Source organism: Gasterosteus aculeatus, chromosome 14 (genome assembly GCF_964276395.1).
Source record: "Gasterosteus aculeatus chromosome 14, fGasAcu3.hap1.1, whole genome shotgun sequence".
Taxonomy (NCBI): domain Eukaryota; kingdom Metazoa; phylum Chordata; class Actinopteri; order Perciformes; family Gasterosteidae; genus Gasterosteus; species Gasterosteus aculeatus.
Window position 1 is genome coordinate 11,719,774 of NC_135702.1, and position 14,925 is coordinate 11,734,698.

Sequence of the window (14,925 nt, forward strand, 5' to 3'; positions counted from 1 at the left end):
ATTCAAGTGAGAATTTGGGTTTAAATTCTGATTGACTTTGATTCAATCAGACTTCTTTTGGCAACGGAGGCGCGAAGGTTGAAACACATGACCAATGCGTAAAATAACTGCTGGTGCTGAAAGGGAATTCAGCTTTTTTAGTTTGTTTTTGTGCCCACATATGTGGTTATATGCGGTCAGTGGAGTTGCTCATAGAGACATGTTTCATATTTAATCATACTTGATCAATTTACTAAATATGCACGGGCCGATTGACTAAACATCTCTCCTGAGATTGTTTATAGGAACGTAAATTTACCAAAAAATTTTCCATAACTAAATCCTAAATGTAGTTTTGATTGTCCTTGGCAAAGACACATAGTTCTGAACAAAAAATGTAAACACTTACTGAGTGAGGACATGTAGAATTACTTTACCAAGTGACACAATTTGCTGTTTTCAATCGATGTGTGCGTTTGGTATTTTATAGTGTTGTGATGTTATTTAAACCTTCGAAATGTAAAGCAATTGAACACAGTCAGGAATCAGGAATCAGGAAACATTTATTTACCAAAATATGCCAAAGATACAAGGAATTTGTCTTGGCGGTTTGTGCGCGACAGTAGACAGACAAGACAGCAGTGCACAAGTAATAAAATAAAGTAAAATGAAATGCTAATGCAATGGGTTAGTAGAATAAGGCTATGGGTTAGTATAAAACAAGGGAATAAAGTTAAACATTTTAAATATTAAAAAAGTTAAAAAGAAAAATATTAGGCATAAAGTGCACTAACGAACAAGTAACAAACAAGTAACAAAGTGATGAATTGCAGTTAAAGTGACATGTGCAGTATGAAGGGGAGTGACCGGTGGAGTGTTATAGTCAGGCAGTGGGGGACCGGGCTCTGTTGATGAGCCCGACTGCCGACGGGAAGAAACTGTTGGTGTGGCGGGAGGTCTTAGTCCTGATGGACCTCAGCCTCCTGCCAGATGGAAGGGGCACAAACAGTTTTTGTCCGGGGTGGGAGGGGTCGGCCGTGATCTTTTTAGCTCGCTTCAGAGACCTGGAAGCAAACAAGTCTTGCAGGGACGGCAAATTGCAGCCGATCACCCTCTCCGCAGAGCGGATGCCCCGCTGCAGCCTGCCCTTGTCCTTGGCTGTGGCTGCAGCGTACCAGACGGTGATGGAGGAGCAGAGGATGGACTCGATGATGGCCGTGTAGAAGTGCACCATCATCGTCTTTGGCAGGTTGAATTTCTTCAGCTGCCTCAGGAAGAACAACCTCTGCTGAGCCTTCTTGGTGATGGAGCTGATGTTCAGCTCCCACTTGAGGTCCTGGCTGATGATGGAGCCCAGGAAACGGAAGGAATCCACAATAGTGACGGGGGAGTCACACAGAGTGATGGGGGAGGGTGGGGCTCCACAACCATCTCCACTGGCTTTAGAGCGTTGAGCTCCAGGTTGTTCTGGCTGCACCAGGACACGAGATGGTCAGACTCCCACCTGTAGGCGGACTCATCCCCACCAGAGATCAGTCCAATGAGGGTGGTGTCATCCGCAAACTTCAGGAGCTTGACGGACTGGTGACTGGAGGTGCAGCTGTTGGTGTACAGGGAGAAGAGCAGAGCAGAGGGGAACACAGTGGGTTACTGAACAAATCTACTCTCGCAGAGATACTCACTCGTCCATCATCATTGTCCCACTATTACATTAACAGTGTCTTGATTATATTTTTTATTCTTCTGCTTTTGTGTCTACACAAGTGAGGTTTTTAAACTAGAATTGGACAGATAATTGTCAGCAAGATGAGCATTTTTAAGTCCCACCACAGTGTCCTAGAGGAACTATATTATTTACATCCAAGGTAGGGCTACTGTTCATTGAGTACATCATGGTCCATTTAGAGTAAAATAGACCACAAGTCACATACACGAACAGCTGAACCGTATCCGTCTAAAAAATGACGTAACAAACCGTGACGGTAGTTTAGCCGCTCATCACGCGTGCTCAGTAAAATACTTATATAATCAATGGAAATAAAGAAATAGATACTAATTTGGCCAGAGACAGCACAAATGTCGCTAAAGGCACAGCTCCATCAACTTGGATATTAGTTCTTCTCTCAAGGCTTTATATAGGTTAAATGTATTTAACGTACAAAGATAAAAGTAAGAAAGAGCTGAAGATAAAAAAAAAGATAGAGTTATAGAGTTGGTACGTTGGCTGCAGATGAACACAAACTGCAAAAAACACTCGTGGCACACGTGGCAAAATGATTGTGGTAAAAAATAAAAGGGCAAAATGTGCTTCGCATACGGTTTGAACACAGGGGACCAGTAATAAAGCTAAAGATGTTAAGATTGTGCTGAATGTAATGCGAGAGGAAAGGTTATGAGCTTATTAAATCTGACCTTCAACTGCAAAATGTATGGAGTGGCCTCAATCCGCTGTGATATCTTTTTATAAACGCGTTAAATTGGCAGGTCCAAACAACATTACTGTCCTGCTTTAGTAAGTCAAACAAAAACACACCCTCAAATTTCCAGTAAAGCATATTTAGTGCTTGTTAGTGGATATTAGTAGGAGACAACACGCCACTTGTCCCTGTATGTATAAACAGTAAATAAACATGGAATGGATGTGTGTCACACTATTGTGGTTATGAGCACATGCAAGTGTTGAGAGTAGCAGCCTCTTGTGGCTACAGGGGAAGCATTGCTGCATGAAAGTAAAAAGTAAGTAAAACTATTGTAAAGGATAATAAGTATAATATATAAATTGTTGTCCTATACTGTGCAAAATATACTTAAAATGTCCTATGGCTGTATAAAACAATATGTTTGTGACAGGCTAATGTTGATAAAACAAATGAAATCCTGTGGTATTGTTATTTTTCATGGGTAGAAGAGCTTAGCTAAATAACCCAGCTAATTATTTCTACGTAGTCATTTGGCACTGAGATATTTATTTAATTATTTTTGTATGCTTTTATTTCGTTAATTATTAGCTTTACATTTTGTCTGGGCAAGCGGCTGACAAGCCCTGAATAGTTTGGCAGCCAGCAAAACTTCAGAACTGTCAATTGTTCAGGAAAACGTGACTCACTTCGAATGCAGAGGGTCACGAAAATTTAAAAAAAAGACAATTTTCTGTTAATTGAGTTTATTTCCAAAAATGTTTATTCTCCTCATGCATTGAATTTCTTTTTTTTCAAGTGCTATTTAAAATGAATAATTGTTTCATTTTAAATCAGAACGATCTGCAGCTCCTGGTCCTTCTGTTCCTTTGAGCTTGTTCACAAAAGCGATGAAAAGGAAAAGACGAGGACGGCTTTTCTGGCTGCTCGGCTGTGGAAGCCCGTATCGTAATTCCTCTGACAGCAGCACCCCATCGGTGCCTCCGCAAGGGAAACATGACTGAATAGTCCAAGAGTGTACGGATGAAAATGAATCCACACTCTTAACCTCCTCCAATAGACAGGCTGATTACAGCCAAGTGCTCTCTGCGGCAGTCTCTCAGGGAATGAGCCACGCAGCGTAACAGTGTGAGACGTTCATATGGTCCTGCACATTCCACAGGTGAAATGCTAAATGCCTTAACAAGCAGGTGATGTTGGTCCTCAAGCTGATGTTTTGAGAAATTGTGTTTTGAAATATCACTTTTCAAAAAGGACTATTGGTGACTGTTGGTTTCGAAGTGTGACCGTACTACAAGAAAATGTTGTTCAACTCAACTGAAATTTTTCTTCAATGTCTTCAATAATTACTCTGTGATATCGACATGTTTGCACATGCTCAGAGGTGTGAGCAGTCAGCACTTGATATAGTACTTTACTGTTAGCCAAAGTATTTTACAGCCCAACAACATATTTTATAAATACTTAGCAGTTCAGTTACACTCTGGAAATGGTGATTTAATTTGACAACTGATGGTTTTCCATCACACATCCATCCATTTAGATGACTGCCCTACAACAGAAAACAATACATTACTTGTTATTTAGGTGTCTGTTATCTGACTGCTCATGCTACTTGTCATGTTTGGGACCGTACACATGCTGTAAAGATACCGAGGCCCGGACCTGTTTGTTTGGATTATGGTCCTTTTATCAATTATTTATTCATTATTTGTTTCAATACATTGTGTGTGTATAAACTCCCTCCAGGTTAGACCACCAAGTCCAAGAAAAGACATTAAGACTTGAGTTCATAATCCTCTTTGTTGACTGCAGCACTGGTAATGTGTCCGTAGATCTCGGGATCAAACACTTACTTTAACCAATTACCTTTTAGGGGACAGGCCCTCATTCCCTGAAGGAAAGCTTTGTTCAACTTCATTATAAATCCTTGTGGACATTTGTATCTGTCTAATTGCAGATATGTCAGGCTGGATTTGGGGGATATGGCTTTGGAATTGATGCTCAAGAAATACAGACAGCCTTGAATTAAAACTTTTCTTTTAAAGTTTGCATCATAGCCTCATTGAAGCAAGCTGAAATAGAACAAAGGCGTGTGTGATCCTGCCAGACGGAACTGAAAAGGATAAGTCAAAAAAACCTTTTAGGGTTACTTATTGGAAAATAAAAGGAACTTTAAAAAAAAAGTTTGTGGCACTCTTTTCCAGAAAGGATCACAGGACACGGACCCGCTGTGCATTAGCAGTCGCTGCGTAACACTCCAAGCCGAAGAAGAATGAAAAACACACCTGCTTATTGTCTGCGGTAGCCAGCTGTGGGCCCCTCACACACACCTCTGTATTCCCGCCTAGCAGCGGGCCTTTGATCAGGTAATTGCCCCTCCGGCCCCCGGAGTTTGCATCCACCATATGTCGCTATGGCGACCACCTCTCCAGCAGCTATCCGCGCGCCCCCTTCACAACCTTTTTAAGATGGACTTATACGTTATGAGCCTGTGAGTGATGGAGGGAAAGGGCAAATAAATTACGCAACAAGAAGTACCTCAAGCACGTCAACAGCAACCTTTTCATGTCATGTGTTTGGTGAAGGAAGATTTTTTTTTTTCTTCTATTCAACTGCCCGTCTGTTATCCCACCCGGCAGACCCCCACCCCTAGAATGATAAATGGCTTTTATTTTAATACTGTCATATGTGTTTTCTTTGTTTCACATCACATCAGCCCTGAGACAGCAGCACATCCACACACGCGTGATATGAGAGGATCAGAGTTTGCAGGTGGAGCCCAGTAGAAGCACTTTGGGGGCTCAGGATGCTGTTTGAAGACGCATTGGAGGGTGAAAAATGTTTATTTTGCGGGGGATGCAATCGTGAGAAGACCTCAACACAAAAACTAATATCCCACTGGGATTCATTTAAAAAGACCACCTCCTAACATCAGTATTTTCTTTCAGTTTCCTTCATGTAACTCTAAGATATGTAAAATCATGCACACTGTCCGACAGGACATGGAAGTTAAACATTGAAATATTTTTCCAATTAAGTACAATTTTCCAAAGACCTTTTCATCTATCTTAAATATTCTAATAAATAGGGCTTTTCCTTAAGTTATTTGGTATCTTTTGAAGATACAATTGTGGGGGTTTAAACAATGCTTACCTGCTAGGCCTTAACTTTTTTACTATCCCACTAATTGTTACATTTGGTTGATTATTTAGACACAGGGAAATAAAAATCTCATCCACACTTGGAGCAACAGTCACATATTCCAACTGGCACCTTCCATTTGAAAAAAGGTGTCACATTGTGAGCTAGATGTTCACTGCCATAATTGCAATGTTCTTTAAAATCCTGTTTCACACAGGGAGAAAAATGGCCCGGAGATTGAAGAAAACTACAAAAGCAGATTTTTTCACATCGCAGTGCAGATGTTTTATGACAATGTATAGTAAATTGTGCCGTGGATGAGAAGATTAGCTTGAAAATGCATTCTCAGTTGAAGCCTTAATTTATTTTTCAATTGCCTATGAAGTGTTTGGACATGCGGCGTAAAATATAATGAATTTGGCGGTGCATTGCAACTTTTTGTTTATCATTATCTATAAATCTTTTCATTTATTTTCATATTTTGCAATGGAATACAAGAAAATAATCAAAACATAATCATCAGACTTTCAAAAAGCCCAGGGTGACGTCACTCCTATCTGACCAGCAGTCCTAAATCCTAAAATACAAATGAATATAATGTTAAACAAAGAACATTATTTTATCTTAAATAACAAATTGATTATCAAAATTCGTATTGGTTGCTTTCTGCTGGTTGAGTACAATTCTGCTCTATAGAATTTATTCCCCCTTAATTTATCACACATTTGGGAAACCTAATCATTTGGATCATTTTTAAAAATAAATATCTGTGTTTGAAATCATGACTTCTGAAAATGTATAAAAAAATGTTTCTTTATTGAAAATTACAGAACAGGATGAGGAGCACGGAGCTTTCAATCAGACATCACAGCGTTATCTATGCCTACACGGACATCTTCTGGGAGCGTTTCAGCACTGATAATAATGATGATGATCAACAGTAATTATTGTCAGCCCTCCTCTGTGATTTTTTATCATAATTCAGTCTTCAAAACTATCTCATTTATAGGCTCTTGGTTGTTTAGGGCTGCTCCTCTTCTCAAATCAACGCCCGTCATGGTCTGCAGAAATGACACTTGATTATTTTCTTGAAAGCGCTCTGAAAGTCTTTGTTGAAGTACGCGTATATGATCGGGTTCAGTAAAGAGTTGGAGTAGCCAAGCCAGTTAATTACATCCTCCAGCCAGCGGGGCATGTAGCACGACTCCTGGCAAAAAGGCATGACCAGGGCAACGATGAAGAAGGGCAGCCAGCAGAGGATGAAGGTGCCCATGATGATCCCCAGAGTCTTCACCGTTTTGCGCTCCCGCGCCATCGCGATCTTCCTCTTCGCCTCGGTTGCCTTTTCGTGCCTGCTCTCGAACAAAGGCACGCAGCTCGGGGTGTTGGGCAGCGGCAGGTTGCCTTTAAAGTTGCTGTGAACTTCAATGATCTCCAGAGACTCGCCGTCCTCCGCGTGTTTCACCGCGCCGTTGACGCTCGGCAGCGGCCGGGGCTCAACGCTCCTCTTCCAGCTTTTGCCCTGCGCGTCACCGGGAGTCTTTTTGTGGAACATGGCAGGAGAAAGCGCCAAGCAGGAGTCGGACACTTTCTTTTTCTCCGTTTTACGCACCGTCCTCCTGATGCGAAACCTGGCGGCTTTGAAAATCCGTCCATATAAAACAAGCATTAGCGTCAGCGGGATGTAAAAAGCCCCAAAGGTCGCGTATATTGTGTACCACGGGTCTTGCCTGATCTTGCACTGCTTGGGGTTTGCCCTGTCCTCTGCCACGCTGCCGGGCTGGGAGCGCATGATCAGCATTGGCGGCACTGAGATGGAGAAACCTACGAGCCAGGTGACACTGATGAGGACTGCGGCTCTCCGCGGCGTCCTCTTCTTCATGTACTCTATGGGCTCGGTTATGGCCCAGTATCTGTCCAGAGCGATGGCGCAGAGGTGCAGGATGGACGACGTGCAGCACAACACGTCCAGAGAGATGAAGATGTCGCACGGAATCTGCCCGAGAGTCCACCGGTTCAACACCTGGTAAAGCGCCGCCATGGGCAGCACCAGCACCGACACCATCAGGTCGGTGACAGCCAGAGAGCCAATCAGGTAGTTGGCCACGTTCTGGAGAGACCGCTCCAAGGCGATGGCCGCAACGACGCACGCGTTCCCAAATATTGCGCACAGGATGAGCGCGCCAAGCAGGAACGATGTGACCACTTGGTAACTCAGCTTCACCTCCTCGTCTTCGGGTTTGGGCGTTTTGTTGGAAGAGTTTTCAAACTGAAACCACGATGTCGTGTTGTTCGTGCCCTCCATTTTGGTGAACTCGAAGTGTTTGGAGAGCTTCTGTTACTTGATGAAGAGCCTAGTGCGCAACTCACCGTCCCGCCTTGAAGAGCACATAGTGGACTGTTGGACTGCCTGGTGCAGCAGAGAGGGTCTGAACTGTGAGTCTCGGCTGCTGACAGAGAATGATGCTGTGTATTTATACCAGTGATGGAAAATGCGTCATTTGTCTGCGAGGATGTAACGGAGTGGGCTGTTTGCGTCTGTTTAGTCAGCAGCCGAGGCATGATGTGGGAATGATTGAACAAACATAGAAAACCTTTGATATTTACTTAAATGTTTTCTTTTTATTCATGCATTTATTTAAACATCTCTTTTGAAATCAACGGGCCGATTTTCTGAAAAAAATAATTTCTTTGAAACAACTGGATTGTGCCATTTCGTTTGAGGAGAAGCTTTCCTTTATGTCAGATGAACATGGTCTGAATCTTGCTCTGTTGCAACCCAGATACGCTGGGTTGCATTGAGAAATAATAAAAAAAGACGGAATAAATAATTCATGATAATGCATTGTAAACGCACTTATATTAGCTGTGATAACAACAACAACAACAACAACAACTTTATGTTATGTCATTATTCTCCCGTTTGTTTTTGCCCCCTTTGTTTGTTTTTCAGTCTTTGTATTAGGTTACAGTCGTTCATGTACTACTTGCCATTAAAAATATGAATGATAATAACTAAATGTGTACATTAATTTGAGTATCGAATGAATTTGCAGATTTTTTTATTTTAAAACGTAATAGTTGTTGGATCATATTTTTAGATTTTTTTTCCTCTGCGTTCAGCACCATGGTCAGCGCTCCGGAGCCGACAGGTTCGACACTGCCACCTGCCGTTGGTCGACTCTCATAGCACTTACAAACTATTAACCCTTTAACTGGCGCCTCATTTTTGGTCCATCAGACTATCCGTAGATTCCCCACTTCGCGTGACGTCACAGCCCCGCTCTGAAGCGGAAAGGCTGCATAACTTTCTTGTTTTTGAGCGACGGGTTCCTTCGTGTCCGCGACAGTTAAAGTCCTCAGAGCTTTCAGGTAAGCGGAGCACGTACAAAGAAAACATTCACACACTGAGTGGCATTATCATGAGAATGCCACAAGATATTACGTTAACGTCTGTTGCGCTAGCTTAGCAATACAATGTTGTTATTGCCACCAAGTGAGCAATTTCCACCTGCTGCAGAATCAACACCTGAACTCTGACACACATTTATTTTAACATTGGGGGTCTTTAGAGGCCAGTTGCACAGAGTTAGGCTTCTTTGTGCGCTTCTTGTTCTGGGCTGTTAAGAGTCCATCAGTGCTCCAGTGATCATGTTTAACCAGCTTTTAACACCCCCCCCCCCCCCTTACAGAGCTGTGACCTCAACTTCACCCCCTCATCAGCTCAGCAACTATGACCCAGACTTATCGTCTCTTATCAGCATCTGATAGAAGCATCCAATGCAAAGGCAATGAATCGATTAGGATGTTTTTTGTGTTTGATGAAAGTTTGTGGATGTGTGATTTCAGTTGTGTGTTCTGTCCCCTTTCGTCTGGACTGAAGATGGAGAGAAGCATGCTGCGCTGCAGGAGGTGTCGCAAAGGCGTCTTAGACTCCAGCTGTCTGTCAATGGTTGGTGGAAATCTGATGTTCTAACTCCTTTTGGGGAATTTATGATTCTCTTATTCATTGTTTTAGCCGGTGCTGAAAGGAACAGTCGATTAGTCAGTTTGCCGGTCACCAACAACAAGTTCTACAAGCCAGAATGTCAAACTTTCTCAGCTTTTATTTAATTGAAAAAGCCCATCTGAAAAAGGATGTTTCTCATTATTATCTCCCGTTTAGAAGACTAAATAATTATTCAGTAAATCTCCCCATAACTGAGAGCGTTGATGGAATTCAGTCATCATTACTTGCCGTCGTAATCACACCAAACAGTCCCTGTATGTAGTTGCTCTGGGACGGCAGGGCTGGGAAAGCCCAAAGATAACAACTTGTGATTCAGTCATAAAAAATAAAAAAAAGATGTGTGCTTATCAGTGTCAGAGAAACGGCGTCTGATGGGAGCTGTACTCGCTGATTGTGTGTCTCTGATGTGGAAGCAGGTTGAGGCCACAGATGAAAGCTCATCGGCTGTTTGCAGCATTTGGCACGTAAATATCGACACGCTGCCAGAGTGGATACTGACCTCAGTTCATACGGTAAGTGTCACAGCGCGGACGTGCACCCACTGCACCCAGTCGTTTACTCACTTCCAAAAGGGGAAGGGAGGTAAGAAAATGTTTTCTAATTATACGCTTTCACATCTTAAATGGTATTCAATTAAATGTATTTTGTCATCTATGCCTATTTTGAAAATGTTAAACATTGAATTTTCCATTTTTTTCTGCCTAAATTGTACAATTTTTCACAGTTGGTGATAATAGTCCTTAAGTGTGTTTCCTGACACATATTTTTAGATCTTAACGTCTTTTGTATTAACTCTTATCTTTTTTATTTTTGAGCTTCAATTTAAATGTCTTTCCTCTAGTTTCATAAAATAAAATGAAACTGAATTTACAGCTGCTCCACACATTTGTTGTTATATGTTATTATGTTATCTGATTTAACTTAACTTTTTTTAAATGGGAGGATTTGCTGCTTTTTCATATATTGCAAAGTGACGGGTTTGGGCAGTTTGGCCGACAAAACATGGAAATTGAACAAGTCCCCTTGGGCTTTTTTCAGTGTTTTTTCTATTTCATCTGAAAAAAATAATTTCCTCAAAAATAATTTTATCTTATCTTATTCACACCATTGGAAGATGTTGATTTGTATCTGTATCTGTTACAAATATCTGTTTTCTGTCCAGGCTCAGTGGACTGTCGGAAAACTGAACTGCCACAACTGCGCCGGTCGTTTGGGAGGCTTCAACTTTGTCAACCGCAGTTTATGTCCCTGCGGCCTGGACGCCACTGTCCACCTCAGCAAAAGCCGCGTGGACCGCGACCACAAGCGCTGCGTCCTCATCGTCCGGCCGAGGAGGACGAGGCCTGCGAAGGAGCGGCCTGGTCCGCTGGCAGACGGCTCCCGGACCAGCGAGCCCGGCACTGAACTCAACGGGTCACAGCCCGGCGGTGCCGCGGTCGTGTCCCACATAAGTTCTGTTGAGGCCTCAAACTCACCGCCGGACGCCACTCAGTCCTTTTCTCTCAGTCCTCCGCTCTGCGACTCCCACAGCCGGAGACGCTGCAGTGTGGACGAGGATTCCGCCGCCAGGCCCTCGTGCTTTCGCCCCGCAGGCCTGGCGGTCGGGTCCGCCGTAGAGAGGGCGAGTAGAAGAGCCCGCGAGTCTACGGAGTCACCCGTCCTGTGTCCCGCGGGCCAGCAGGTTGACGGAGACGGGGAAGCCCCGGTCAGCGGCGTCCTCTGCCGTTCGTTTGTCTCCGGGAGGACATGTTCACAGCTGCTGCAAACCGTGGAGGACGTTGAGTCCTCTTCTTCTCCTGAGGCCGCGGAGGTCCACGAGGAGGCTTCTATCTCAGCCCTGTTGCACGGAGGGGGGTCCATCTCTGACAGCGAGGACGTGCTGGTATGTTGCTGGAATTTAAAAGAAAATAAATCTGCTTTAATAGGGACTAAAGATCAGACATCTGTAGAGGCGGCCTGGAAACATTAAACAAAGTCACTTCCTTTCCTACGGTTACGGTGATTTACGTCCTTTTGTGCGTCGTGTTTTTTCTGCTGTTTAATCCGTGTCATGGATCAGGGATCCTGATGTGTGTGTGTGTGTGTGTCTGTTTGACCTCTCTCAGCCTCGAGGCTTCATGGCGCCCGCAGCCTCAAGCAGGCCGAGCAAACGGGAGAAGAACCGCCTGAAGAGTCTGCGGAGGAAACAGCGGAGGAGAGAGCGATGGCTGCACAGCCGGCTGGAGCAGGTGAGCGAGCAGCAGCAGCAACACTGTTCTAATCTAAATGAGCACTACTGAGCAAACCGTGTGTAATCACAGCAAAGAAAAAAAGCCTTGGAAGGTATGGGATATTTTTGCTGTTCTTAGAAAGTTTCAGTGCTCCTCAGAAGCTGAAGAAAGGTACCGAGGAAGCCGTCCTATGAGCGTGCTTCATGTGTGATTAAATGTAATGTCCTGTCCAAACAAGAATAGCTTCATTTCAATCGCTTGCAATTTACAAGCACAATGCAAGAATAGACATAAAAGTTGTGGTTTTTATTATTGTTATCATTATTGTGTTGAATGGGACTGAATGGGATGATCTAGTTTGTAATCGCATAAAAAAATATGACATAAATTGGATTGTAAATCATGAATGAAATAATGTGGCGGATTTCCCTTGGAGCGCTTTAAAAAACGACACTATGTTGTAGAATGAGTCATTTCTGAGATGAAGCAGAAACAGCGATTTGATGCCGTTGTAACCGTTTCTGGAGGACGAACACCGAGTGACGAGTTGTAGAAGATCTTTCAGAAGGAACGTTAACACTGTGTGTGTGTGTGTGTGTGTGTGTGTCTGTGCGCCTCCCTCCAGCCGGAGAGTGCGAGCGCCCCACAGTCGGACAGTGAGGAGGAGGAGGAGGAGGGGGAGGACAGCGAGGGCCTCACCTGCGCCGTCTGCCTCGAGGTCTACTTCAGCCCGTACAGGTGTCAGCCCTGCGGTCACGTCTTCTGCGAGCCGTGTCTCCGCACGATCGCCAAGAACCGGCCGACAAACACGCCCTGCCCTCTCTGCCGCACCCTCATCTCACACGCCGCCTTCCACAAGGGTGAATGTCCCCCTCTCCCCTCCCCCCCGCGCACCAAAACACCACACTGGAATATCCGACGGAGCGTCCTGTGTATGTCTGGGAGCAGGTTTCTGACCTTTTAGAGACTAAATGATCAGGTGGTGTCCCCCTAACGCCCAGATGCTGTGGTTCACACGGTCCCACGACCTGTGCCGAGCTCTGAGTAGCTTCTTAGGGTAGCTGAACATGTGAATACTCGACCGGACAGACTACCCTCCCCCCAGCACAGGGTGATCCGTCGGAGATGATGGGCGGTGCAGTAATGAGGCGTAATGGCCTCTATAATACACGGACTCTTGATAATGACGGTACACACTGTTCCCTTCCCTCTTCAGAGCTCAACCAAACAGCCGCGGCCTTCTTCCCCAAAGTGTACTGCGCTCGCAAGCGGAACTTCCAGAATGCTTCGTGTGCAAAATGGTCCCTGCCCAGCTGTCGCAAACGCTTCCGAAGCTTCTGGGGTGAGAAAAGAGTGTGTAAAAGTTGTGTCAGCATTTTTTTTAAATGTCTACAAAGTATAATTCATCCTTTTTGACTGGGAAATTGTGCCAGCTGAGACCGGTTTGACTTCAATACGAGCCTTCATCAGCAACCTGTGCCAACAGCACGGCATTAAATCCGACATTTATTGCATTAGTATCACATAACATCATATCTACTTAGTCTGTTTCTTCTAGTGCAACAAGAAGGTCAAAAGGTGACTGCTTTCCGATGGAATGCCCCTGACCGTATTTTCACCCTGCCAGGTCGTACCTTGTTACTTCATAAAAGCAGAACTTTTTATTGCATTCCTGCTACAAGTTAGTGGCGATAATAAATGTTATCTCTTCTCTTGAAGAAGAGAATCCTACAAATGACCAAAACAGACAATAAAACAGCAGTGATAAGAAATCCAGAGAGATGAATATAATATTGGTAACTTACTGAAACTTTATGCAACAGGTTGTCAAATGTACAAATCCCTTGTGTGATGGATAATTATATATATATAAATTATATTTAATTATTTGAAAGAACTGCTGCACAAACATCTATCGAGTATTTTAGCCTTACAGTCCATGGAGATACGTAAAATAAAAATGAATAATTTAGTACATTGTGTGACTCAAAACTGCAATGTGCAGACTACTCTGGAATAATTAAACCTTTTAGAATTTTGATTTTATAAACTCCTGATTTTAGATTATTACTAAAGAAAATGAAATGAAGATTATACTTTTAATGGCCATTTAAAAAAAATGATTAAAAAAAGATAATATTCCTTTGCTCGCAAATCAGTTCAGAGAATTTTAAATTAATTTTAATTTCAAACTTTGCAGACGGTCATTTTCCCTCCCTGTCTGCAGGCGAGCAGCGGCAGGCGGCGGGGAGACGCTGGCACCTTTTCCACGGAGGATTCGCGGACTTCACGGACGTGCGCGGCTGGCTCTTCTACATCGGCCTGGTCATCGTCCACATCCACTCAGTCAACTGGATCCTGGCTCTGCTCTTCCTCTTTTGCCTCCTGTACTACTACTTATTTTAGGACAGCGAGGCGTCCTGTAGATTAGGACTACAGGTTTATCTTCTTTTGAGTTGTTTTTTTGTAAGTCAGCAGTTACTTTAGTGCTAAAAGTATCAAGAAGTGGTTTTGACCTGCATGCATCGCAGCAGGGATCTGAACATTAGAGACGTTGGCATGTTTCGAAAAGTTTACAATATGCTTCTGCCAGCGTGATAAGTGCAATATACACAGAGAGGCGACCTGATCTACAGAAATAGTGCGTCTAGATTCAGGAAGCCCGAAGCGGAGTGGCCTTACTGTCCAATGATCAATGAACTGTTGAACTGTTCAATGCAGGAAAACATCACAGACGTTGCAGTTTTAGTAAAACCTCTGGTTTTTGGTACAACTATTTGGTAACAGTGGCGGCGATGATCAGACAGACAAACATTTGATTGTTGCCTGATTTAATTTGACATTTGACATTTTTTGTCCAACAAGGAATGAATATTTTAGGGGAATAAGCTTGCTCCCTGCCTTAAGAGAGGTGCCCTATGTTTAAACTGCTCATCCAGTAGAAGAATGAAATTGAAGTTGATGGAAAAATCAAATATATTGCCTTTTTCAAATCTCCAAAAAAGAAAAACTCTTAAGTCGATATAAACTGTGCGACTTGCAAGCGGCCAAGACAATGATCCAAATATACGGGTGCTTTTTCATGGTTCACAACAACAACAATAAAGCTCATTCTGGCATAAAATGCATATAAAACAAAATCACTCTCCCATTCATTGAGCGGCTT

The 14,925-nt window shown here is 43.4% G+C and overlaps 2 protein-coding genes across 9 annotated transcripts; one reads left to right on the forward strand and one right to left on the reverse strand.

Moving 5' to 3' along the window:
* Positions 1 to 6,486: 6,486 nt before the first annotated feature.
* On the reverse strand, positions 6,487 to 8,063 carry htr1ab (5-hydroxytryptamine (serotonin) receptor 1A b). The gene has a single exon (XM_040197795.2). It carries the CDS (start codon positions 7,843 to 7,845, stop codon positions 6,595 to 6,597), a length of 1,251 nt encoding a protein of 416 aa, XP_040053729.2. The 5' UTR covers positions 7,846 to 8,063; the 3' UTR covers positions 6,487 to 6,594.
* A 716-nt stretch (positions 8,064 to 8,779) lies between these two features.
* On the forward strand, positions 8,780 to 14,899 carry rnf180b (ring finger protein 180b). 8 transcript variants are annotated; one of them, XM_078088484.1, is made up of 8 exons: positions 8,780 to 8,912; positions 9,390 to 9,492; positions 9,966 to 10,061; positions 10,712 to 11,431; positions 11,655 to 11,777; positions 12,385 to 12,619; positions 12,976 to 13,101; positions 13,987 to 14,899. In XM_078088484.1, the coding sequence occupies exons 2-8, from the start codon at positions 9,424 to 9,426 to the stop codon at positions 14,163 to 14,165; spliced, it is 1,548 nt and encodes a 515-aa protein (XP_077944610.1). In that variant the 5' UTR covers positions 8,780 to 8,912; positions 9,390 to 9,423; the 3' UTR covers positions 14,166 to 14,899. The 8 variants fall into 8 exon arrangements, with proteins under 8 accessions (XP_077944610.1, XP_040053724.2, XP_077944609.1 ...); XM_040197790.2 differs by having other exon boundaries at positions 9,424 to 9,492; positions 9,963 to 10,061; positions 13,960 to 14,899; XM_078088483.1 differs by having other exon boundaries at positions 9,424 to 9,492; positions 9,963 to 10,061.
* Positions 14,900 to 14,925: the final 26 nt, after the last annotated feature.